This window comes from Bufo gargarizans, chromosome 7, assembly GCF_014858855.1.
Source record: "Bufo gargarizans isolate SCDJY-AF-19 chromosome 7, ASM1485885v1, whole genome shotgun sequence".
In the NCBI taxonomy this organism is placed as follows: Eukaryota; Metazoa; Chordata; class Amphibia; order Anura; family Bufonidae; genus Bufo; species Bufo gargarizans.
In genome coordinates, this window is record NC_058086.1 from 11,368,653 (window position 1) to 11,395,821 (window position 27,169).

The 27,169-nt window shown below is 42.1% G+C and overlaps 2 protein-coding genes across 9 annotated transcripts in view; one reads left to right on the forward strand and one right to left on the reverse strand.

Annotated features, from left to right (window-relative positions):
* Positions 1 to 27,169, reverse strand: part of LOC122943759 (centromere protein P) — a 400,675-nt gene that overhangs the window by 71,046 nt on the left and 302,460 nt on the right. The window lies entirely within an intron of this gene.
* The window catches only part of ECM2 (extracellular matrix protein 2), a 55,446-nt gene that overhangs the window by 13,561 nt on the left and 14,716 nt on the right, over positions 1 to 27,169 (forward strand). For 3 of the 5 annotated variants that reach the window (XM_044301747.1, XM_044301748.1, XM_044301749.1), the window contains exons 2-5: positions 10,483 to 10,811; positions 19,331 to 19,519; positions 23,935 to 24,618; positions 26,395 to 26,510. In XM_044301747.1, the coding sequence (XP_044157682.1) occupies positions 10,526 to 10,811; positions 19,331 to 19,519; positions 23,935 to 24,618; positions 26,395 to 26,510 (1,275 nt within the window). In that variant the 5' untranslated portion in view covers positions 10,483 to 10,525. Of the gene's footprint in view, positions 1 to 10,482; positions 10,812 to 19,330; positions 19,551 to 23,934; positions 24,619 to 26,394; positions 26,511 to 27,169 lie in introns of those variants that run through there. The other 2 variants (XM_044301750.1, XM_044301751.1) reach the window with 2 other exon arrangements.

The following is a 27,169-nucleotide window of genomic DNA, read 5'->3' on the forward strand; positions in this document are numbered from 1 at the left end:
TTGTATTTCAACCCAGAACAAGAAATGTGCTTGAACGGACACTAAATAACTCGCCCAGCTACAGCACTAACGAGAGATTTAGCAGGATATAAATTTGAGGCCTAGTATTTAGGCGCTGGGTGACAGGTATGGGTTTAGTGACAGAATTAGACTTGGAAATGCACAGAAGCGTGTGTGTGTGAAGTTATTCTGAATGACCCAATGTGCACCTTGAATATTATATACCCTTTTAGGGATAGATTTCAAATAGCTCTGATATAGCAGAAACCACTAAATTATGAAATTGCTAAATTGGGAATTGTATTTCAACCCAGAACAAGAAATGTGCTTGAACGGACACTAAATAACTCGCCCAGCTACAGCACTAACGAGAGATTTAGCAGGATATAAATTTGAGGCCTAGTATTTAGGCGCTGGGTGACAGGTATGGGTTTAGTGACAGAATTAGACTTGGAAATACACAGTAGCGGGTGTGTGTGAAGTTATTCTGAATGACCCAATGTGCACCTTGAATATTATATACCCTTTTAGGGATAGATTTCAAATAGCTCTGATATAGCAGAAACCACTAAATTATGAAATTGCTAAATTGGGAATTGTATTTCAACCCAGAACAAGAAATGTGCTTGAACGGACACTAAATAACTCGCCCAGCTACAGCACTAACGAGAGATTTAGCAGGATATAAATTTGAGGCCTAGTATTTAGGCGCTGGGTGACAGGTATGGGTTTAGTGACAGAATTAGACTTAGAAATACACAGTAGCGGGTGTGTGTGAAGTTATTCTGAATGACCCAATGTGCACCTTGAATATTATATACCCTTTTAGGGATAGATTTCAAATAGCTCTGATATAGCAGAAACCACTAAATTATGAAATTGCTAAATTGGGAATTGTATTTCAACCCAGAACAAAAAATGTGCTTTGACGGACACTAAATAACTTTCCCAGCCACAACAGGACAGCGTTAACGAGAGATTTAGCAGGATATAAATTTGAGGCCTAGTATTTAGGCGCTGGGTGACAGGTATGGGTTTAGTGACAGAATTAGACTTAGAAATACACAGTAGCGGGTGTGTGTGAAGTTATTCTGAATGACCCAATGTGCACCTTGAATATTATATACCCTTTTAGGGATAGATTTCAAATAGCTCTGATATAGCAGAAACCACTAAATTATGAAATTGCTAAATTGGGAATTGTATTTCAACCCAGAACAAGAAATGTGCTTGAACGGACACTAAATAACTCGCCCAGCTACAGCACTAACGAGAGATTTAGCAGGATATAAATTTGAGGCCTAGTATTTAGGCGCTGGGTGACAGGTATGGGTTTAGTGACAGAATTAGACTTAGAAATACACAGTAGCGGGTGTGTGTGAAGTTATTCTGAATGACCCAATGTGCACCTTGAATATTATATACCCTTTTAGGGATAGATTTCAAATAGCTCTGATATAGCAGAAACCACTAAATTATGAAATTGCTAAATTGGGAATTGTATTTCAACCCAGAACAAAAAATGTGCTTTGACGGACACTAAATAACTTTCCCAGCCACAACAGGACAGCGTTAACGAGAGATTTAGCAGGATATAAATTTGAGGCCTAGTATTTAGGCGCTGGGTGACAGGTATGGGTTTAGTGACAGAATTAGACTTGGAAATACACAGTAGCGGGTGTGTGTGAAGTTATTCTGAATGACCCAATGTGCACCTTGAATATTATATACCCTTTTAGGGATAGATTTCAAATAGCTCTGATATAGCAGAAACCACTAAGTTATGAAATTGCTAAATTGGGAATTGTATTTCAACCCAGAACAAGAAATGTGCTTGAACGGACACTAAATAACTCGCCCAGCTACAGCACTAAGGACAGATTTAGCTGGATATAAATTTGAGGCCTAGTATTTAGGCGCTGGGTGACAGGTATGGGTTTAGTGACAGAATTAGACTTGGAAATGCACAGTAGCGGGTGTGTGAAGTTATTCTGAATGACCCTATGTGCACCTTGAATATTATATACCCTTTTAGGGATAGATTTCAAATAGATCTGATACAGCAGAAACCACTAAATTTTTTAATTGCTAAATTGGGAATTGTATTTCAACCCAGAACAAAAAATGTGCTTTGACGGACACTAAATAACTTTCCCAGCCACAACAGGACAGCGGTAACGAGAGATTTAGCGGGATATAAATTTGAGGCCTAGTATTTAGGCGCTGGGTGACCGGTATGGATTTAGTGACAGAATTAGACTGGGATATGGCCAAAAAATAACCACACTATTGCTGGTTAAATGCACTTGGTGATGGGCGCAGCTTGCCCCTGATGTAGTATATGGCCAAAAAATGAACAGACTATTGCTGGTTAAATGCACTTGGTGTCACAGCTTGACCAACCACACTACTGAGGGTTAAATGCACTTGGTGACGGGCGCAGCTTGCCCCTGATTTAGTATATGGCCAAAAAATGAACAGACTATTGCTGGTTAAATGCACTTGGTGTGATAGCTTGACCAACCACACTACTGAGGGTTAAATGCACTTGGTGTGACAGCTTCACCCTGATGTAGGCTTTAGCCAAAAAACAACCACACCATTGAGGGTTAAATGCACTTGGTCGCAGCTTGTGCTGGCGCACCACAAGACACAAAATGGCCGCCGATCACCCCAGAAAAATGTGACTGACAAACGGTCTGGGCAGCCTAAAAACAGTGAGCAATTGAGGATCAGCAGCTCAATGATCCACAGCTGCAGATCGATCAGTTAATCAAGTCCTTTGGAGGAGTTAATCTGCCTAATCTCGCCCTACTGTCGCAGCCGCAACCTCTCCCTACGCTAATCAGAGCAGAGTGACGGGCGGCGCTATGTGACTCCAGCTTAAATAGAGGCTGGGTCACATGGTGCTCTGGCCAATCACAGCCATGCCAATAGTAGGCATGGCTGTGATGGCCTCTTGGGGCAAGTAGTATGACGCTTGTTGATTGGCTGCTTAGCAGCCTTTCAAAAAGCGCCAAGAAAGCGTCACAAAAGCGCGAAGAAAGCGACGAACACCGAACCCGAACCCGGACTTTTACGAAAATGTCCGGGTTCGGGTCCGTGTCACGGACACCCCAAAATTCGGTACGAACCCGAACTATACAGTTCGAGTTCGCTCATCCCTACTTGTGACATGAAACTGTCTTCCACGACTTCACTGTTGTAGCAGAATATGACTGCTCTTCACCCAGATTTAACTCTCCCACACAGATGTTTCAGTTAATGACTGTGCGTTAATCTACATTTTAAAATGAAGATAACTATCACCTGTTTGATATTATTGGTTAATCATACACATGACTATGATCCTATAAAATCCGAGACTTTGAACAAGTGTTCCTAGAATTGATTCTGTTTTGAAGGCAAAGGGTGTTCACGCCAAATTTGATTTGTTTCCCATATGCCTCCCCAACGGCACCAGCAGGAGGAAATTCCGCCTTCTAGGAACAGGAAACAACCTGGAGACCCACAATTTAAAAGCCCCCTCCCCTTTACCTCCTCCAGTTGTTTCCTGTCCCCGGAAAGGTTGGAGACCTACAAGGCAGGGGGTGTTTTTTTACCCGGCCCCTGGAGAAGATGATCAGACTTTTGATTTGTTGGCCCTGAGGATTCTTGGGAGGGTTGGATCAATGGGGGGGGGATCTCCCAACACCCTACCTGCGCTTGGATGTAAGCCCTACATACAGTCAAGCAATCCCGGACTATGCAGGAGGATCAGGCCCACATCTATGGAAGGCTAGGGTCCAAGCCTTCCTATTGCAACGAGGTGAGCGGAGCTTCTGATCATAAGGGGGGTGTGTGCATCATCGTGATGAGATCACGTAATGCAGGAAACATGGAAATTGCTCGGCAGGCCGGTTTAAAGATGGAGCAGACACTGAGTATACTGTGTTGGTGTGGCAGTGGCAAGATGTCTCTCACTCCTGAAGCAGATGTGCGGAAAAATATCTCCGACCCTCCTAGGGCCCTCAGCCCGGTAAGATAAGCTTATCCTTCTCCTCATGTTCAGCAAGATGCACTGGGTGATAGTGGCAATGCCTTACAAAATATATTTATTAAATATTATCCCTTTGCACTTGGTGGTGGTTCCTGCCCAGACTTAGCAGGATATTATTTTTTTCATCAGAATTCCCTCTGTATATTAGGGTAACTCTTCTGGGAAATCTACTGAACCATCACTAAAAAGCAAAAAATGTGCCTTGTCCAAGAAGCTGTTATCTTCCTCTTATAAAAAGCAGATTTGTGTCAGGTGCACAGAGAAGGTAGTTTCGGAAGAAAGTCCTTCTATTATAGAAAATCTCAGAGCCCTCAATAAAGAAGAGGTTTGCTCTGCGATCGATACCAAGCTATCTAATCTTTCTCAGAGACCTTCCACTTCTAAATCGGAACCTCAACTTACTATGGAGGAGGACTTCGAGCTGGATGAAGGCAAGTTATCCAATAATTTAGATTCTGCCTCTTCGGAAGATGATTCGGGACGACCACTGTGTGTCTCAAAGAAATCCTCTTTACCCTTTGAGGATGTAGGACTTTTTAGGGAACCTATGGATAATAGGTGTAAGTCCAAAAAATCCTGGGAGGCAAACACGGCTACTCTAAGACCAGAGATAGCTGCCAGCTATACAGCCAGAACCCTCTCCCTTTGGCTATCTCAGCTGGAAGAACACCTAACCTCAGGTACTCCAAGCGAAAATATTTTGACTTCTTTACCGGTCCTAAAACAGGCATTTATTGCTAACGCCTCCAATGAGGTTGTTAAACTGGCAGCTAGATCTGCCTCTTTATCCAACTCGGCCAGAAGAACAATATGGCTAAGATCTTGATCAGGAGAGCCAACATCAAAATCTAGATTATGCAGCATCCTGTGTGAAGGAGGCATGAAAAGTCATCCAGTGGCCAGCGGGGCTCAAGAGGCAGCTGCCCCTTTTGCCCCGTGTTAAAGACGGCCCTGAGGCTGGATGATAAATACAGAAAAATTATATCTCCACCTTTGCAAGGGAAAAAACTTTTTGGGGATACAGCTGGATTCCCATGTGATGCCTTACTTTTTTCTGCAAAAAAGACTTAGTAGACAAAATAAATTGGTTCCTGCAAGCAAAATGAATTTCGATCAAAGATATTATGACAGTATTGAGCCTTTTAACCGCATCCATTCCAGCAGTGAGATGGTCTCAGGCCTAGACCAGAGTGCTCCAGTCCTTTCCCCTTGGGACAGAAGTCAGTCATCACTGGACAGAAAGGTATCAATCGCTCTGAGAGTGAAATGCTCCCTTTACTGGTGGCTAATCCAAAAGAATCTAAACCAGGCGGCAACACAATGTGGTAGTCATCACCACGGATGCAAGCGACTCAGGATGGGGAGCACATTGCAGTCAATAGGTGATAGAAGGCTCTTTGGACCTAGCCCTGTCCAAATGTTCGGCAAACTTAAAAGAACTGACAGCGGTCCTGAATGAGGTTTTCTTCCAAAAATTCTGAATAAAAATGTAAGAGTCCTGTCAGATAATACGACAGTGGCCTACATCAACAAACAGGGTGGAACGAGAAGCAAAGCATTGGTCTCCATAGCAGCTCAGATTTTCAAATTAGCAGAGGTTCGACTTCTTTCCATTTCAGCAGTCCACTTGAAGGGAGAACAGAATATCCTAGCAGATTATCTGAGCAGCAAAACCCTCAAAGAGGGGACTGGTCTCTGAATTAAAAAGTGTTCGACCAGATCCCCAAAAGGTGGGGATCTTCGACTCTGGATCCTTTTGCAACATGGGACAACAAGAAGATAACGCCCTTCTGCTCCCTGTCCTATCGGGACAGACCCTTTCTAGTGGATGTGTTTTCTGCTCCTTGGCCAAAAGGCTTTCTGTATGTCTTTCCCCCTCTTCCTCTCATTTCCAGATGTCTAACAAAAATTACCCAAGACAACTGGCAAGTAATCCTGATAGCTTCTTGTTGGCTGAGAAGATCCTGGTTTCCTCTCCTGCTTCAGCTGTCAAAAGGAGACTATTGGCATCCCCCTCAGGTCCCAGATCTTCTGCTACAGGGGCCGGTGGTACATCCGAACTCCCCGCACCTCAAACTCTGGGCCTAGATGTTGAAAGCGACATCTTAAAACAAAAGGGACTCAAAAGTAGAAAAACAATAACCTCCAAAATCTATTATAGAACTTGGAAGGCCTTTCTGGGGTTTTCTGCAGGTTCCTGGGACCCGTCCATGGTTCAGAATATTAAAATCATCCTGGAATTTCTGCAGAAGTGCCTTAGAGTAAGTACCTTGAAGGTACAGATAACTGCCCTATCTGCCTTCCTAGACATCAAATTGGTAGAAATTGACTTAGTAAAGAGGTTTATAAAATGGGCCTATAGGATCAGACCTTCCTTCCGTTCTTCAGTGCCACCTTGGGATCTAAATCTAGTATTATCGGGCCCACTAGATCGACCCTTAGAATCTATTAGTGATATTTCCCTAAGATTTCTCTCTTTAAAAACTGCCTTTTCGGTGGCTATCACTACAGCTAGAAGGGTAGGAGAAATTCAGGCTTTTTCTTGTAAGCCCTCTTACCTGTCCATCCTGGACAACAGAGTTATCCTGAAGCATTCTCCTGCCTTTTTACCAAAGGCCTTTTCTAAGTTTCATTGTCAGCAAGAGGTATCTCTGCCTCCATTTTGTCCTCCGGGAGTTTCTTCTAGACAGTCAGATTTCCATATTCTTGATGTCAGGAGCAGTGTCTTACAATATTTGCAATCCACAGAATAGTTTAGGAAGTCTGATCATTTATTTGTCCAGTTTCAGGGCCCAAACAAAGGACAGGCAGCGAGTAAAACAACAATTGCACTTTGGATGAAAAAGACCATTTCTCTGATTTATTCTCAGAAAGTGGTCGATATTCATGATGGGTTAAAAGCCCAGTCCATGAGAGATGTATCAACTTGATGGGTAGAAGGTGCCTCAGCGTCTCTTGATCAAATCTGCAAAGCTGCGACCTGGGAAAATCCATCTACTTTCTTCAGACACTATAAGCTAGATATGGCATATAATACGGACTTATCCTTTGGATGCAAAGTCCTTTCTGTGGTTGTCCCACCCTAGAGGATGTTTACTCTGTTAATCCTCCTGCTGGTGCAGTTGGGGAGGCATATGGGAAAGATGAAAATTACTCTTACCAGTAAGTTGATTTTCCATATAGCCTCCACAACAGCACCACTATTTCCCTCCCTTCCCTATAAAACTTGTTTTTTTTCTTTATATTTGGACATATTGATTGTAAATTTACTGTTTTGTCTTCATATAATAGTTTATGTTCTGCATCAATTGCGTGTCCTAGGTTACTAACTGGAGCAGGTAAAGGGGAGGGGGCTTTTACATTGTGGGTCTTCACGTTGTTTCCTGTCCCTGGGTGGCGGTATATCCTCCTGCTGGCGCCGTTGTGGAGGCTATAATGGAAAATCCAATTACCGGTAAGAATAATTTTCATCATTTAGACTTCTTTTTTAGTCATTCACTTTTCATTTTGTTAAAGGTGTTTTCCGAGACTTTATAACTGATGACCTATCCTCAGGATAGGTCATAAGTATTTGATTGGTGGGGGGGTCCAACACCCAGGATCCCTGCCAATCAGATGTTTGAGAAGGCAGTGGCGCTCAAAGTAACACCATGGCCTTCTCACAGCTTTTCGTAGGCACAGCTCAGCCCCACGGAAGTGAATAGGGCTGAGTGTGATACAAACCACAGCCGCTATACAATGTCCTGTGCTTGGTGAGCACGGAGAAGGCGGCAGCAAACTGCGAGTGCCTGCTTCTCAAACAACTGATCGATGGGGGTCCAGGGTGTCGGACCGGCACAGATCAGATACTGATGACACGCGTGTAGGACTCTTTTAAAAGTTAAAAATTAACTATTAAGACTTTTGTATTTTTTAGAACATTCCTACCTTAGAGTGTGTTTTCTACACCTGTCTAAAATGTTCTTTCAAGGCTTTCATCTTCTGTTTGTGTTGCCTCTCCCATCTAACCGAGAATGAGGCAAGTAACACTAGGAAAATTATCAGACAGGAAATTTCAGAGTACTGGATGACCGATTAAGGAACTTGTACCGTTTAACATTTATTTTTGGTAATTGCTGCATAATATCCGAATGCTGTTTAGATTCTCAGGACTTCTGGCTGACTTCCCAGTAATGCATGACCTTACACTCCATTAAGCCAAAATACACACATCCTTTCTACAGTAAAGCCATGAAGCAATGGCCTACAGATGAGTTACTGGAGAGTTCCACATTACCCCTTGGCCATTACAACATTCAACTTGCAGGATAACAGTCTGAACTGGATGGACGCATTTCTTTTTCCAGCCTTACAAACCATGTTACTAAATAAATAAATGGACAGTACAAACATCCCTGATGAAGAATCCTCTACAACTAGGGTGGAAAAGTTTCACCATCTACAAAGATATGGATTCTTTAGTGTAAATTAGTGAGACTATGAAACTCTCTTCCACAGCATATTGATTTATTGAGAAACCTTGATTAGAAAATATATTATTAGTACAAGATTTCTGGAGAAGGGATGTTAATGCGGGTAATTATTCTGATTGTCATATTTAGAGTCAGGAGTGAATTTGTTCTCCAAATATAGGGGATTTGCATCATAGCAGATTTTTACTTCCTCTGAATCAACATTCGCTGGATTTAAAGGGGTTATGCAATCCTATAAAAAGCCCCCCAATATGCTGGGCCCCCACACTATACCAATACCACTATACCCCACACTTAATATACTTACCTGGGTCCCTGCACCACCACTGCTGCTGCTCCCCGCGCATGGATAAAAACATCCGGTGTTGGGGGGGCAGCCAATGGCAGACAGGCTCCTCCCTGTTTGCCATTGGCTCCCTTACCCCCGACACTGGATGTTTTCATCTGTGCATGGGGAGAAGCAGCAGCGGCGGTGCGGGGACCCAGGTAAGTACATTCAGTGTGGGGGGCCCGGCATATTGGGGGGGCTTTTTATAGGATTGGATAACCCCTTTAATGGACCTGTGTTTTTATTTATTTATTTGTTTTAGCAACCAAAGTATGTACATTTAACTGAATAAAAGGCAATGACTAAATACTAGTCATATTGGGTTGAGAGAAAATCATTAACAAACAATGTCCACATGGACCTCTGATGAAGCTAGTCTGCGCACTAGCGATACGCGTGAGGGTTTTCCTGCCCTCCTCACTGAAGGGCTGTTCATTTTCCCTGTGTTACCACTGTGCTATCTGATAAGTATATTATTCAGAATTGTGGATTGTACTTTTTTTTCCTGCCTTAGTATTGTTTAGCCTTTGGTGACATTGGATTTTATTGTTCATACCATTTTACCCTTCAGTGGGGTTAGGCGACATGTTCTCATGGTTTTAATCTATATGTCTTAATAAACTATGTCTTATTTTTGGAGGTGCGGCTTAGTCATGGTATTTCTTGTCTCAGTTTAGAAAATCATTAACACATATTACATAACACTGTCACATGTACCAAGTGTGCCTATCAGTGCTACATAGCAATCCAGGACCATGTATAGCATTAGATACTTCTACAACATCAGCATAAACTACTTACTATAACCCCTGGCCAGGGATATAGACCTTAGGCCATATGCACACAAACGTATTTTGTTTCTGTGTCCGTTCCGTTTTATTTTGCGGATAGGATGCAGACTCATTCATTTGAATGGGTCCGCAAAAAATGCGGACAGCACACCGTGTGCTATCCACATCCGTATGTCCGTAGCCCCGCAAAAAAAATATAACATGTCCTAATCTTGTCTGTTTTAGGCATGGTTACAATGGATCTGCAAAAAAAAAAAAAAATGGATGGCATACGGATTTCATCCTTCTTTTTGTGGACCACAAAACACATATGGTCGTATGCATGTAGCCTTAAAAAAATGTGTCCAGTATTTTTTAACCTGCCACCCAGCCAGCGGGGCCTGTGGAAAAATACATTCTCACCTGATCCACACTGTGGGTTCCAGGTCCTGGGCGGTCTTCACTGGACTTACGATCCCTCTCTGTCCACTTTCTGCACAGATTGGGTCATATGCTTTCCTGCAGCCAATCACTGGTCTCCGCAGTTACATGTCTCCAAGTGGCATGTCATTGCTGGTCATGTGCTGCTTGGGGAGATGTCAATGCGGAGGTCAGCAATTGGCTAGAACGATGCAAGTGACCTTGTTCATGCAGGAAGTTGACAGAAGTGGACTGGAAGTCCAGTGAAGACACCCCAGGAGACAGGGACCAGGTGACTATCAATTTCTTCACACGTCCTGGTGGCTGGGGAACAGATTAAAAGCTAAAAACTAAAATAAAAAAAACAAACAAAAGAACTGGACAACCGTTATGATACATAGACAATATTCAGATGTTACTACTGGGCTTTAACTTGTGCACATTTATTCCTAGGACATAATTACTTTGTTGATGTCACCCTGAACTGTGACAGAAGATGAGGACTAATACACTAGTGTGTATAGTTTTAGTGATTTCACTGTGTACTGGATGGGCTCAAGAAGATGCCTCCACTCCAAAGCATCAAAAGCTGAGAATTCAGCAAAGACGTAAAAGAGTGCCTTTAAGAAGTTCAAACAAAAGTCAAAAACTGATTCAACCTTCACCACTACCAGTTGCTAAATCAAATGTCCCTTTCTACAACGGAGACGATACCATAGTGCACATCCTACAAGCAGTTCTAGGGGTCAGTGAGCAAGCCCCAAGCTACAATATTTTACCAGGTATGACATGGTTAAGGTGAGAAGAACTTACAATTATTCAAGATGCTAGTGTCTCTTCACCATTTGCATATGCTCATTTTGTTGAAATTTTGTTTTACTCCCTAAATGTTTGCAGACACAAAAAAGGGATTTAAAAGAGAATTGTTCGGTACCTGGGGTTTTGAAATCTTTTCATTTTTATTTCCATTTGATTAAAACAGACTCCAATGGCATATTGTGGCATACGGTCAACGTGTTACCTTATTCAAGACATATACAGTATATATATTGTTAAAAATGGAAGAGGCTAAAGACGACTGTCAGTCTCCCTCGGACTGGGGCTCCATGCAAGATCTCACCTCATGGGGTATCACTGATGATAAAAAAAGATGAGGAATCAGCCCAGAACTACAAGGGAGGAGCTGGTCAATGACATGAAGAGAGCTGGGACCACAGTTTCAAAGGTCTCTGTCTGTAGAACACTACGCAGTCATGGTTTCAAATCAAGAGTCGAATATGAAATTTCTAATCATAGGTTTAGGGGGAATTAAATCATATACAGTGTCGGAACGTTACCACTCTGTGAAGATCTGATATGGAACACCTAATCACATCATAAGTTTTGGGACAAAAACACATGGTGTGTGGCACTGGGACATTACCACCCCACAAAGATCCATGCAATTACACTATAAATAGATATCTATATAATATTGTACGTTTATATTGGCTGCACTACTGGACGGCTCAAACCTCATATATAAGAACTTTTAAACGATATTACCATTAATGTCCCGGTACTGCACACAATATGTTTTCCCCAAAACTTGCAATGTGATCAGGGATTCCATATCAGAACGTCACGAACTGGTAAAGTTCTGGCACTATATAAGATTTGTTTTCCCCTGAAACTATTCCATGGTTTAATCAACTGGAAATAAAGATGAAATGATTTTAAAACCCCGGGTGTTAAACAATTATCTTTTGAATATTCTTGCTGGAGCGGAGCGTGAGTAACTTCTCCTTTGCAAAAAAGATTGGACGCATCACTCAATGCTAAAGGCTATGACCAGCTTTGTTATAATTTTATTGTTCCGATGCATTAAAAATAAATGAAATTGCAAATAGTCTTGGATTAAAATATCTTACAGTTTTGTGTATGCAGCTAATATGCAGACTTCTGCTTACTCATGGTTACATGCTACTATGAAACCCCATATAAAGTCTGACAGTAAGGTCATGTCATAACCTGCAGACAGTAGAGGAGGGACATTATCATGGAGAGGTGCCAGATGCCCATCAATAATAGTCTGCCCATGGACAGTATGAATTTATCTTTCATGTATCTAATGTAGTAAAGATAACAATAGATATATATATATATACACACATACAAACCGGATTCCCAAAAAGTTGGGACACTATACAAATCGTGAATAAAAACTGAATGCAATGATGTGGAGGTGCCAACTTCTAATATTTTATTCAGAATAGAACATAAATCACGGAACAAAAGTTTAAACTGAGAAAATGTAAAATTTTAAGGGAAAAATATGTTGAATCAGAATTTCATGGTGTCAACAAATCCCCAAAAAGTTGGGACAAGGCCATTTTCACCACTGTGTGGCATCTCCCCTTCTTCTTACAACACTCAACAGACGTCTGGGGAGCGAGGAGACCAGTTTCTCAAGTTTAGAAATAGGAATGCTCTCCCATTCTTGTCTAATACAGGCCTCTAACTGTTCAATCATCTTGGGCCTTCTTTGTTGCACCTTCCTCTTTATGATGCGCCAAATGTTCTCTATAGGTGAAAGATCTGGACTACAGACTGGCCATTTCAGTACCTAGATCCTTCTCCTACACAGCCATGATGTTGTGATTGATGCAGAATGTGGTCTGGCATTATCTTGTTGAAAAATGCAGGGTCTTCCCTGAAAGAGATGACGTCTGGATGGGAGCATATGTTGTTCTAGAACCTGAATATATTTTTCTGCATTGATGGTGCCTTTCCAGCCATGCAAGCTGCCCATGCCACACGCACTCATGCAACCCCATACCATCAGGGATGCAGGCTTCTGAACTGAGCGTTGATAACAACTTGGGTTGTCCTTGTCCTCTTTGGTCCAGATGACATGGCGTCCTAGATTTCCAAAAAGAACTTCGAATCGTGACTCGTCTGACCACAGAACAGTCTTCCATTTTGCCACACTCCATTTTAAATGATCCCTGGCCCAGTGAAAACGCCTGAGCTTGTGGATCTTCCTTAGAAATGGCTTCTTCTTTGCACTGTAGAGTTTCAGCTGGCAACGGCGGATGGCACGGTGGATTGTGTTCACTGACAATGGTTTCTGGAAGTATTCCTGAGCCCATTCTGTGATTTCCTTTACAGTAGCATTCCTGTTTGTGGTGCAGTGTCGTTTAAGGGCCCGGAGATCACGGGCATCCAGTATGGTTTTACGGCCTTGACCCTTACGCACAGAGATTGTTCCAGATTCTCTGAATCTTCGGATGATGTTATGCCCAGTTGATGATGATAGATGCAAAGTCTTTGCAATTTTTCGCTGGGTAACACCTTTCTGATATTGCTCCACTATCTTTCTGCACAACATTGTGGGAATTGGTGATCCTCTACCCATCTTGGCTTCTGAGAGACACTGCCACTCTGAGAAGCTCTTTTTATACCCAATCATGTTGTCAATTGACCTAATTAGTGTTAATTGGTCTTCCAGCTCTTAGTTATGCTCAAATTTACTTTTTCCAGCCTCTTATTGCTACTTGTCCCAACTTTTTTGGGAGTTGTTGACACTGTAAAAATTTGAATCAACGTATTTTTCCTTTAAAATGATACATTTACTCGGATTAAACGTTTGATCTGTCATCTACGTTCTATTACAAATAAAATATTGACATTTGCCATCTCCACATCATTGCATTCAGTTTTTATTCACAATTTGTTTAGTGTCCCAACTTTTTGGGAATCCGGTTCGTATATTTATTTATATATACAGTGTATATAACAAAACCCATCACATAATGTGTGTGCGTTTCCCCTTCTTCTACTGCTGTGGTTTGTTAATGAAAGAAAGCGATCCAATGAGTATTGTAACACATGCACATGCAGGAGCAATAAAAAGGATTAGTTAGAAAAGTGTACAGAATTCCTTTAAAAGAGTTGTCCGGTGCCATAAAAAGCTCAGTATTATTTTACAAATGTAAAATAAATTAACTTAAATTTTGTAGACTGCATGGATGGTCCAATTTTAGTGCATGTCCACGTGCTAATGGGAGCAGAGCTTCTGTAAGTAGTCATGCTCCAGATAAATGCAGAAAACTACCTCCTCCACTCTGTGTGTTGGTGACATAATGAAGAGGCTGGTTCTCTGGCTCAGTTCATTAGCAAAGCCAGCCCCCCTTCTCCATCACAGCGGATGTGGAAACAGGGAAGAGGGGTGGATTAGATAACTGAACTCAACCAGACAGCCACACTCTCATGTAAGTTTGGGGACACATCACCGCTGAGGCCAGTCACTGGCTGCAGTGGCGTACATGACCCTGTCTGTTCGAAAGTTTATAGGATGAGGGCCAGAAGATTACTGAAGGGTGCTGTACTAGAGTGGCACAGAGCAGAAGAGTATGTTTTTTTTAAAATAAAAGGTACAAGAGGATCCTTTCGAAAGTTTAAATATGTCCAGGAAGCTGGACAACCCCTTCAAGGAGAACACAGAAAGGGCTGGAAATTAAACCGTCAGAGAGCTTGCCTAATTCATTTAATATAGAAAGGTGTACAAAAGCTTGGTATGAACAAAGCAAAATTATTTTGAGCCCATAATACCATGTAATTCAATTAAACAATATTCAAAGGGTGTCCTTGGCCTTTTTATCTCTTAACGGAAAATAAATGTACGTTATTTGAGTGTAAGGGATGTATGGAGACGGTTCACAAGTAGGGCTGAAGTAAACAATTATTTTAGAAATCTAGTATTCTACCGATTATTTTTACGATTAATCGAGTAATCTAATAAGAAAAAATGAATACATAGACTGTTTTCCTTTATAAAAACTCAGACACCCTGCCATCAGTCCAACACCCTTCGTTCCCCCCTGTGCGATCAGCCCAAGTGCATCAGTTCCCCCCAGTTCCATCAGCTCTGTTCTCCCTAGTGCCATCAGCTCCACCCCCTGCCATGAGCTCCGTTCCCCCAGTGCCTTCAGCTCTCCCCCACCCCAGTGCCTTCAGCCCCACCCCCAGTGCCTTTAGCTCCACCCCCCAGTGCCATCAGCTCTCCCCCACCCCAGTGCCATCAGCTCCACTCCCCCAGTACCTTCAGCTCTCCCCACCCAGTGCCATCAGCTCTCCCCCATACCAGTGCCATCAGCTCCACTCCACCAGTGCCATCAGCTCCCCCTCCAATGCCACCAGCTCCTCCCCCAATGCCACCAGCTCCCCCATGTCATCAGTTGCTTCCCCTCCCAGTGCCATCAGGTCCCCCCCAATGCCACCACCTTCCCCCACTGCCATCTGTTCCCCCACTCCCCCTCCTAGCCATCAGTGCCCAGCCGCAGCGCCAGTGAACTAAAATGTCCTGACGACGTGTGTACGTCAGGATCAAGTGCAGCGTTGTGCGAGCAGGCGAACGACAATGGAGCGTGAGTAATAGCAATCTCTTCACTCACACTCTGTGGTCACATGGCACAAACGAATCATTGATTCGATTCCATCGATTCAAGTATTTTTTGTGTCGAGTTAATCGATTAGAGTAATCGTTTCAGCCATATTCACAAGATAAGCTCGTTTATGTGTGGCAGGTGCTGCCTATGTAATACAGCTGACACCTGGCTGAAGTAGCTGGGATTGGAGAAAATTCTGATCCCGGTAAATAAGTCTCCTCAGATGCTGTGGTCAATACTGACTGCGGACTCTGAACTGGTTACTATGGCAGGCACACGATAACGCTGATCACAGATGCTGCTGTCAATTGTGATTGTGGCATCTGAGGTGGCTTCCCCACCCATAGAAATGTATTGAATAGGGTGCAATGGTAATTCTCATGTTCAAGTCCCCTAGGAATATGTGTAAAATAAAATAAAAAATAAAAAAATTCTCCTTTTCCTTCCAATAAAAAAATAAAAATAAGGATCATTTGCACCGTGTTCCAAAAGGCTCATACTATTAAAATATAAACATATCAATCCTTTAAGGTGAATCACTGTAATTGTACTGGCCCAGAGAATGAAGGTAACAGTTTAGTAAAAACAAAACCTATAAAACTATGGTAGAATTGCGTCTTTTTCCAAATTCACCCCATTAGAATTTTTTTTTTTAAGCTTCTCACTACATTGTATGCAATATTTAATGGTGCCAATAAAAAGTGCAACTTGCCCCACAAAAACAAGCCATCGTAATGCAAAATGTACAGAATTTTATTTTTATTTTTTAAGTGATGGCTCCAGGCACCTAGTAAAAAACAAAAACACAAATCCTGAAAATCCCAGGGTTGGGAAAGGGTTAAAGGGTTAACCACAGTTTGCCAACAGATGCATTTTCTTTTAAAGAGGAAGCTGATACAATTAATCTACCATAATAATAGTCTTTTAAATCTGCCGTACTTGCCTCATTTGGTCAGTTTATGATTACCCTAAAGCGCCTAACGATGATATGTTATTATTTTTCACTGCCATTTAAAGGTTTAGGAATATTTCCCGTCTTACAGTAATAGAAGAGAACTCTAATTCACTAAGCCACATAATAGTTTAGAGACCCCAAATGAGCATATATATCACATTGTACAATGATGACTTCAACAAAATCTCATAGACCTGTTGTTAGCAAATTCCATACTAGCAATTTTTACGTACAGCTTAAATAACCTAAAAATCACATTGTGTGTCTCTTGTGGCTGAATAACGCAATGGCAAATACGAGCAAGGCGACATTGGTAACCTGTTAGCTTCTATACGTCTAATTAACACATTAGCTAGCAGTAATGTAAGATACAGCGTTCAATGGGCACAAAATTGTGTTAAATACTCCGAATTAACTATTGCCCGATTGTAAATAAAAATGTTACATTTGTTTATAAAGCCGTAGTATGTTACCAAGATATTATATAATTCCTCCAGTATCACAATTTAAATTTTAGATTATGTTATCTTCTGATTATTCTCACAGCCCTAAATTTATTAACACCCCTCTTGACGAAAAATGCTTTAAATATACCCTTATGGATTTAAAGTGAATCTGTTTTACCTTAGAACATCTGCCGTTGGGGGACAGTAAAGAGGACAGCATGTGCGTTACATGTATGTCGGCTGAACATGCTGCTTTTGGTGGGATTGGCTGACCATTTAATTTGCATAGGAGCCTCCTAATAACAGTTGTAGGGGGTAGTCAGAGATCAGGTATGTTGGATTTCAACTGCCTAATCCTTTTGATTTGGGGAGATAGGGCAGAGTATAGCATTCTCCCTCTCTTCCTACTGAGAACACATGCCTGCTTGGCTAAGCCAAGCAGGCATGTGTATGGGGGGATCGGGAATGATAGCGGTCGGCCAAATGAAGGTCCACAACTGACAGCTGTCTTATGTGTATAGCTGGTCTTACAGGGGTTACCCAATTCTAAAAATGCCCCCCACAATGCCCAGGCTCCTCACATAGATCATACTTACACCTGTGATGCTAGGTCACCGTTGCACCTGCTATTGGCTGCACCCCCTGTCGCTGGATATTTTAATCTGCGCAACAGGGAGATACAGTGGTGGCCGTGCAGGGATCTGAAGTGACGCGGGTGTCGGGGAGCGGGGTAAGTATGATCTATAGGAGGGGCCTGTGCATTGTGGGTGGCTTTTTTAGAATGGAATAAGCCTACTAACCTTCCAAACTGATGAAAGTAACAGGTTATCTTAAAGAGTATATTAGCAACACAGGGTTAAAATGGGGAAACAACTAAAACCATTGTCATATCTTATTAAAACCATCCCGGGCTGTTGGACTCAAAATAGATTCTGGAATGTTACTGTAATTACCACAAAACCCGCAATACAATAAAAAAAAAAAAAAAGATTAACAAAGGATATTATTAATAGTAACAAATGAAACAAAAAGCTAGAATTGTTTCCAGACTGTGAATAAATACTGTAAATGGTAACACGTTTTAGTCGGTCTACCCTACTGTATTATGAGAGGCATGGTGGCTGAGTGGTTAGGACTGGCACGGGTGTTCAGGGTTCGAATCTGACCATCTGCATGGAGTTTGTATGTTCTCTGCCTGTTTGATTTGGTTTCCTCTGGGTTTTTACTCTGGTTTCTGACCACACTCCAAAAAAATATACAAATAGACAAAATGGCTTCCCATGAAATTGATCTTTGTATGAGTGGTATGTTTGGGTCAAGCGTCTATAAGGCAGCCACTGACTATTCAGGGAGTCGGCCCCGCCACACAATTACCGTATCCCTGTGCTTTGAGTCCCTGTGGTAAAAACACATTACAAATGTTTCCCATTATATTAATACACATGAAAATTCGTCTGGCCCTGTTGCTATCAACAGGATCAGCCATCAATCTCATCGGTAGAAGGGGTTGGCGACTGGATTTCTGGTGTCTAGCTAGGATTTATTCACCTGCTCATTGTATTGAAAACATTTAAAACATGCTGCCCCAGCTATGATCTGTGACTGAGCTGCCATAAGCCTTGGTTACCTGAGTGCAGATAAAGTGTGCTTGGATTATCACCATTACTAATATAACTACTGTACATCTTTAAAAGCATACTTGAGCTCTCAGAAAAAGTTTGCATAATGGCTGTGCTTCTTTGTACAATCATAACTGTGAAGTCTCTTTCAACCATATTATTCCCCGTTTCAGCTGCACAGCTAGATGCATTTCACTTAGAAGCAGTGGGTATCTTTCCTCTTGTGGGTACAATATGCAGTGATCTTACTTCCCACTGTTTGTTTTTTTCTAAGAAGCTTAGAAAGCTGCTGGGTGGAAGGGGATAAATCACACTTAAAGAAGGGCAGTGTGATGTTCATAAGCAGTGTAGAAGCAGTTTTATCAGGCTCAAGATATCAGCTAGCTCTGACGCTCCCATTTCCTTTTAGCTGTCTTCTAAGTCTCTGTTACCAGGGACGGATCTTGCCTGACAACAGGCAGTGGACAGCAAGTTAGGTGGAGGTGAGACCCCTAGTGGCCATGACTTTACAGCTTATTTTTCCCCAAGTGGATGCAGACATATTTTGTAAATGAAATGATTTAGAAATTTGCAAATTACACCATTCTCTAGTAAATGAAATTGTGTGAAGTACAGTGACTCTGTCATCATTTGTCCACTACAAATGGAGCAGTTCTCTAAATCTGTCCTTGCAGAACTAGGAGCCCAGATTATAATAAAATATTCATGGACTCAACAGTGTATTTCAATGTGTAATCTATAGGGAAAGAATGCAATTCACATAACATATCTGCAATTAAACGCAACCAATAATATTTAGTTTTCTTATTGCAATGGGAATCATTTTCTCTTTTTTTCCTCTCTCTCTCACAGCAAAGAAAGGTCACTGCATGGTAAATGGTATAGCCATGTATGATAAGGCAGTGTGGTCCCCGAAGCCTTGTGTGACCTGCATGTGTTCTAACGGGAATGAGATCTGTGATGAAACGGTGTGCCCTCCTCTAACCTGTCCCAAGACTGAGATCCCGGATGGCGAATGCTGTCCAGTGTGCAGTCAGGCTGGTATGGAATAATTCACACTGTCTAACAGCAGGTGACCCACTTTCACTAAAAACAAGGTTGAAATCTAGCATCTCTCTATACGTCAGATTGAAGAGCCATCATATGAAAGGCTGACATGTGATACTACATTTGCTTGATCAAGAGACCAATCATTAACCACTGAAGATGAGATGAATACTGTGAGGTCAACTGTTACTAAGGTCACATGTACACGACCGTATTGTGGTCCGCAAAATGGGGATCTGCAAAAGATGGATACTTATTGTGTGCAATCCACATTTTTCTCAGTCCCATTAATAGAAATGACTATTGCTGTCTGCTAAACGGACAAGAATAGGTCATGTTCTATCATTTACGGGACGGACATATGGATGGGGACAGCATACAGATATTAATGACCTATCCTGAGAATAAGTCATTAATATCAGGAGCCTGGAAAACCTCTTTAAAAATCAAAGGTGCTACAAAAAGTCTAGGTGTAGCCCCAGTCTAAGGGCAAAATAGCAGTCCGCAATGCACGGACACCGGCTGTGTGCACTCCGTGCTGCGGATGCAGACCCACTGACTTGAATGGGTCCGCGATCCACAAGATACGGCGATAGGACATTATCTTATTTGGTGAGGAGAAACAGACCGAAAAGCCCACTGAAGCGCATTGTAGTGTTTCAGTGGGCTTTAAATCTGTGACTCCGCTCCACAAAAGACATGTCCTATCTTTGGCCATATCTTGTGGATCGTGGACCATTTCAAGTCAATGGGTCCACATCCGCAGCACGGAGTGCACACGGCTGGTACCCATACATTGTGGACCAGCCGTTTGGACCCCTCAGGGTAAGGCCGAGTACCGCTCAGCTATGCACGCTCATCGGATCATATTACCTGATTAGAATGGAAGTCTATCCGGTGTCACTGTTAATGTTTGCACAATTATGCAAGTTCATGGGCTGCCCCTGGCAGCAAACAAAAAATTTGCGTTGGCCAATTTATGCTTGATACTTTCTAACACTTTACATTATGATACATGCTAACAGATGCACAGGACTTCTGCATTATACCACAGTAGATCTCACATACGCATATATTCAAAGCCAAATGTAAGAAACTTCAATGAGCTCCTTGAAAACTTGTGGTTCCTGAAGCTAAGAAACAAATTGGTTTTAATGCATGCTACTAAAATATTTAACTACCACATCGTATAATTAAAAAATGTCACTGACATTATTTCCCACAAACTACTAGCAGAGTAGTCATGGGCCTATAGCTAGCCCGGGGGAAGCGTACCAGTTAAAGGGGAAAATGTACAGTACACATGAATACACAATTAAACATTGCGTATTCATATGTACAATTATGTGTTTTCAGGGACGTAGGATAGATCAAGGGCATATGGACAAAAAGCTGCCAAAAGAGCACAGAGCCTAGTAGGAGTGGCTGGCTGGATGGGCAGATTCTAAGTTACAAGACATAAATCCAATATTGGGCGTGAAAGTCTAAAGTCACCCATACAGGTTAAACATTATAATATTCATGGGGGCTGGCATACTGATCCCTATAGTTTATAAATGCCAGTGGCGCACAGCAGCAGTCATTCATATAAGTCTTCTGGTCATTCTTTTACATTATCCACTCTTTAATACATAAACATCGTATATCCTTCAGGTTGTAAAATGTTTGATATCATTCAGTCTCCTGCCTTGCTCACAACATCTGGATGGCATATGCACAAAGTGCAAGGCTGGAACCCAGTGGTAATACAGAGAAGGCACTGCTGCTGAATCCATGGCAGAAATTCGAGGCTGGCCTTCAGGTTTCTGATTGATAGTTTGAATGCCTTGGATTTGACTATTGATTAGACTTATTCAGTCACCCATATACAGTCACCCACTGCAAAGTCAGCTAGATTTCATTATGAAAACATGTCCCATCTCAATGCAGTTTGTAAATCCATGGCCACATGAATGGCAGAAGACAGCTGTCACAAAAGGAGAAGAAATGGGAACTTTTGGTGACGCTCCAAGGACAAGAGGATTCACAGAGAGTATAGGAAGAAGATTTTATTGGTGCAGAAGATACCCGAGGTGTATCTTACCCGAAGGGATGAGTGTGATCATGTGTATCTTACCTAACGAAGAGATCAGTGTGATCATGTGTAGCTTACCTAACGAAGAGATCAGTGTGATCATGTGTATCTTACCTAATGAAGGGATCAGTGTGATCATGTGTATCTTACCTAATGAAGGGATCAGTGTGATCCTGTGTATCTTACCTAACGAAGGGATCAGTGTGATCATGTGTATCTTACCTAACGAAGAGATCAGTGTGATCATGTGTATCTTACCTAACGAAGGGATCAGTGTGATCATGTGTATCTTACCTAACGAAGGGATCAGTGTGATCATGTGCATCTTACCTAACGAAGGGATCAGTGTGATCATGTGTATCTTACCTAATGAAGGGATCAGTGTGATCATGTGTATCTTACCTAATGAAGGGATCAGTGTGATCCTGTGTATCTTACCTAACGAAGGGATCAGTGTGATCATGTGTATCTTACCTAACGAAGAGATCAGTGTGATCATGTGTATCTTACCTAACGAAGGGATCAGTGTGATCATGTGTATCTTACCTAACGAAGGGATCAGTGTGATCATGTGTATCTTACCTAACGAAGGGATCAGTGTGATCATGTGCATCTTACCTAACGAAGGGATCAGTGTGATCATGTGTATCTTACCTAACGAAGGGATCAGTGTGATCATGTGCATCTTACCTAACGAAGGGATCAGTGTGATCATGTGTATCTTACCTAACGAAGGGATCAGTGTGATCATGTGCATCTTACCTAACGAAGGGATCAGTGTGATCATGTGTATCTTACCTAACGAAGGGATCAGTGTGATCATGTGTATCTTACCTAACGAAGGGATCAGTGTGATCATGTGCATCTTACCTAACGAAGGGATCAGTGTGATCATGTGTATCTTACCCGAAGGGATCAGTGTGATCATGTGTATCTTACCTAACAAAGGGATCAGTGTGATCATGTGCATCTTACCTAACGAAGGGATCATTGTGATCATGTGTATCTTACCTAACGAAGGGATCAGTGTGATCATGTGCATCTTACCTAACGAAGGGATCAGTGTGATCATGTGTATCTTACCTAACGAAGGGATCAGTGTGATCATGTGCATCTTACCTAACGAAGGGATCAGTGTGATCATGTGTATCTTACCTAACGAAGGGATCAGTGTGATCATGTGCATCTTACCTAACGAAGGGATCAGTGTGATCATGTGCATCTTACCTAACGAAGGGATCAGTGTGATCATGTGTATCTTACCTAACGAAGGGATCAGTGTGATCATGTGTATCTTACCTAACGAAGGGATCAGTGTGATCATGTGCATCTTACCTAACGAAGGGATCAGTGTGATCATGTGTATCTTACCCGAAGGGATCAGTGTGATCATGTGTATCTTACCTAACAAAGGGATCAGTGTGATCATGTGCATCTTACCTAACGAAGGGATCATTGTGATCATGTGTATCTTACCTAACGAAGGGATCAGTGTGATCATGTGTATCTTACCTAACAAAGGGATCAGTGTGATCATGTGCATCTTACCTAACGAAGGGATCAGTGTGATCATGTGTATCTTACCCGAAGGGATCAGTGTGATCATGTGTATCTTACCTAACAAAGGGATCAGTGTGATCATGTGCATCTTACCTAACGAAGGGATCATTGTGATCATGTGTATCTTACCTAACGAAGGGATCAGTGTGATCATGTGTATCTTACCTAACAAAGGGATCAGTGTGATCATGTGTATCTTACCTAATGAAGGGATCAGTGCAATCAGATGCATCTTACATGGCAAAGGGATCAGTGCGATCCTGAAAAGTGTAGTCTAACGCACCAATAAAATCCTCTTTCTATGCTCTCTGTGAATCCTCTCGTCTTTGGAGGGCTGCCAGAAGTTCCCATTTCTTCTCCAGTTGTGACAGCTGTCTTCTGTGCATTTTCCGGAGGGACGGCATCTGTCAGCCAAGGCCTTCAGCTTTTATATGCATGCAGAGATGTTGTGCGCTCAGCACAACAGCATTAAGTGAGTAGCCAATTTTGCCCATTTCGCTCTCCTCTACTCCTCTTAAGTTCATATGAATGGCAGTACAGATTGAAAACAGGAGGGGGATTCTCTGTGGATTTCAACACAGAATGTGTGCTGAATTCTGCATGGAAAAAAGACCATGTCAACATACCCTAATAAGTCTAATTTAATTTGCTTCAAACTATGAAAATACAAACCATGTTTGTGGGAATGATGTTAAGAATATACTAACCCAAGTTCTGATCTATTATTACTGTATTCTCTCATTTTCTCTTTACTTGGGCCACCACCTTATTTAAGCACTTAACAGTATTTCAGTGGACAATATACTTGAATTGTCAGGTGATTCTCCAGAGCCAAATGAACCCAATAATATACTTCTTATGAAATTACCCCATACGCCAGAAGAAATGGATGAGCTACTTATGAAAGAAGAAAAGCATGAAAAAGAAAGGCCAAAGGCAGAAGGACCAAAGAAGCAAAAGAAAAAAGAGAAGAAAAGGCCCCAGAAAGACCCAACAAGAAAAACTGAGACAGATGAGGAGGCCAAGCGCATCAAAGAAAGAAGAAAGGCATATGAAGAAGAAGAGCTGAGGATCGAAGCAGAAGAGAGGCGTAAGTTGGAAGAAGAGAAGAGGAAAAAAGAGGAGGAAAGGAGGAAAAAGGAAGAAGATAGGAGAGAAGAGGAAGCGAACCGGTTAGCAATGGACCGAAAACAAAGAGAACGAGAGGAATTGGGTTTAGTAGACGAAGATGATGAAGATGATAATGACAGTGATGAAGATGATGACTATAACTTAAGAGGTGATGTGTTTAGAGTACCTAGACGACGTATTCCAGGTTCACGCCGGCCAACAGAAGTCCACCATCCCCCCCTGCCTCCTGGTTGCTTCATCTCAGAAATTACAGTTAGCTGCTCCAATGCAAAACTGACAGGTGTGCCTCCAATATCAGACCCTGATATAAAGAGCTTGGACCTTCTAGGTAAGCACTATCAAATAATACTCTTACTAGCTGAGCTTACTTGCCCAGTGGGTGATGATGACATTTATAGCTGCATATTTCTCAGTAAATGAGTTTATAGCAATCATTGTACCATAGTCTGTAGACTCAAAGGGGTACATTCCATCTGGACATTTATGGCATAAAATGGAGTCTGTCACCAGGAAATTCACTGTTATAACAGACACAGTAGCTTGTAGGGCTAGCTGAACTGAATGTAAAGATAACTTTTACTTGGCAATCCGATTAAAGTACTTTTAATCCATATGCAAATGAGCACTCACGTGCACTGAGGGTGGGCCCAAGCTACTCTGTGCACCCTTTCTCCGCTTGCTTCCTCTGCCAGCCCCTCCCTCTCTTTGACTGACAGGCCAGTTTCCTGCATAGCCTCCTTGCCTGGCCCTGTCAATCAAAAAGGAGAGGAAGGGGCGGGCAGAGGCAGCAGGAGCAGCAAGGGTGCACAGAGTGGCTTGGGATAGTAAACAATGGCTTTCCTGGTGACAGACTCCCTTTAATTTATTTTCTGTATAGTATCATGGTGGGGGCCGCCATCTTGCATGAGCTGCTGTTAACAGCATTCAGAAATATGGTGCACATCTGCCACAGGCACCACAGAAACCTGTAAACCTGAGGGCGTTGTGCTGGGAGGAGGAGAGAAACTGCAAATGGTGGATCCTGTGTTATCTATATGTAGGGCATACCATTTATTGCAATCCTGCCTGTCAGGTTAATGAGAGATGCTTAGAAGTGACCTTTACAGAACAAGACTTTCCAGTCGAAGGCTGGGTTCACATAAAGTTTTTCCCATCCTTTTAACACACAAAAAACGTATACGTTAAACGGATGCCTCAGCAGACTGATGCCATACAGTGGTATCCCTTCACCATGGCCAGAGTATTTCCGCATAGATAGCTGGGTCCCTGACAGAAAAGAAACACCCTCAGTACTAATGGTAGGAACATTAAGCAAAAAAAAAACAAAAAAACATTTATGGTATGAAAGGAACTACAATTCCAATAAGAATTTTCAGAACGTCTTTAGTTTTAATACAATGGCCTAAAGATTTAGTAATTTTCAAACAAATCTAATGAAGCAAAGTAAAGAACATCCCACTTGGCCAGTGGTCAAAATATGTGTACATGTACATTGATTCCTATCAGTAATCCAAAGACATATAAAACAGACAAGAAAGTATTATATGAATAGTTCAAGACTCCTAGAAGAGACAGTGAGCGTCCTGTTCACTCTGCCCACACAGGATGATTGACAGTGTTCTCTATACATGAACTGATACAGTGAAACCTTAGATCAGTAAAAAAAAATTATAAATACCTTCTTCTCTGCTGGTCCAGACGGCACCGCCACTTGGGAGATCCAGAGCGCTCTTCCTGCAGCACTGCGACCTGACACTGCACTACGTCCTGATGCTGTATACAGTCAGGACACAGCAGAGAATGGCATGGCGCCGGCAGAAGACCAGGGAGCGGTGAGTAAAGCCAGCACCAAGGGTGCTGTATTCACCACTCCCTGTTCCACTGTACTAATGAGCGCTTCCATATTTGTCTGACACACCGCGACCCCCCACCACCACTTTTGCTTCTTATAAAGCAAAAAAAACGGTAATCTGTGACAAGTGAGGATCTGTTTCTGCACAAAAGCAGCCGTGTTTTTATAATCCTGCACAGCACATTTAGGTACTAGACTGAATGCATTGTATGAAAGACAAAAGACAGAAATAAAAGCTTTATCTTTTTTTAGGAAACTTTATTACCTCCATTCCAAAGGAGGCATTTAATGGAATGCCTAATCTAGAAAAGATTGATCTCAGCAAGAACAAACTTATGTCTACCGGTATAGATCCAGTTGCATTTAAGGTATGTTGCCTGGTGATATTGTTAAAAAAAAACACAAGACAAAAGTTGAAATAAATGAATGAAAAACTAACTCCAACTTAAGTAAATGTACCTTAAAGGGATTATCTACCTTTTAGATATTGATGACCTATCCTCAGTGTAGTACATCTATATTAGTTCATCTACCTGTCACTCCCACCGATCAATTGTTTGTGACACCTGCAGGACCAGGAAACATGACAGTGAATGGCCTGGAAGCAGAATGCTCCGTCCACTGTGGCTGTTCCAGTGTACTGCAAGCTCTGCTCCCATTCACTTGTGGAACCTGCAAAGGGGCCAATGCTACCTTAGAGGAAAAATAGTAGCAGAGTACAGTTAAACCAGGACTAGATAAAAAAAAAAAACAGGTTCCTGCTCTACAGCTAGGGTTGGTAGAAGCTCCAATCCCAGCTTTTAAATATAGGAAAGGAGAACCCCCCTTCCTTACGATTGGGTCACTGGGTTTCTAATGCCATAACGGGGATTATGTTGGCTCTATGTTGTGTAATTCCTTTATTATTTCTAATAGTAGATATGAATGAATTCCTATTAGCCATCACTAATAAGGGTACAGAGGGGAGGTAACCAGTTGGGTGTACCTGCTCAGGCTCACTCTATCCAATCAGTGCTGCCATTTTCAG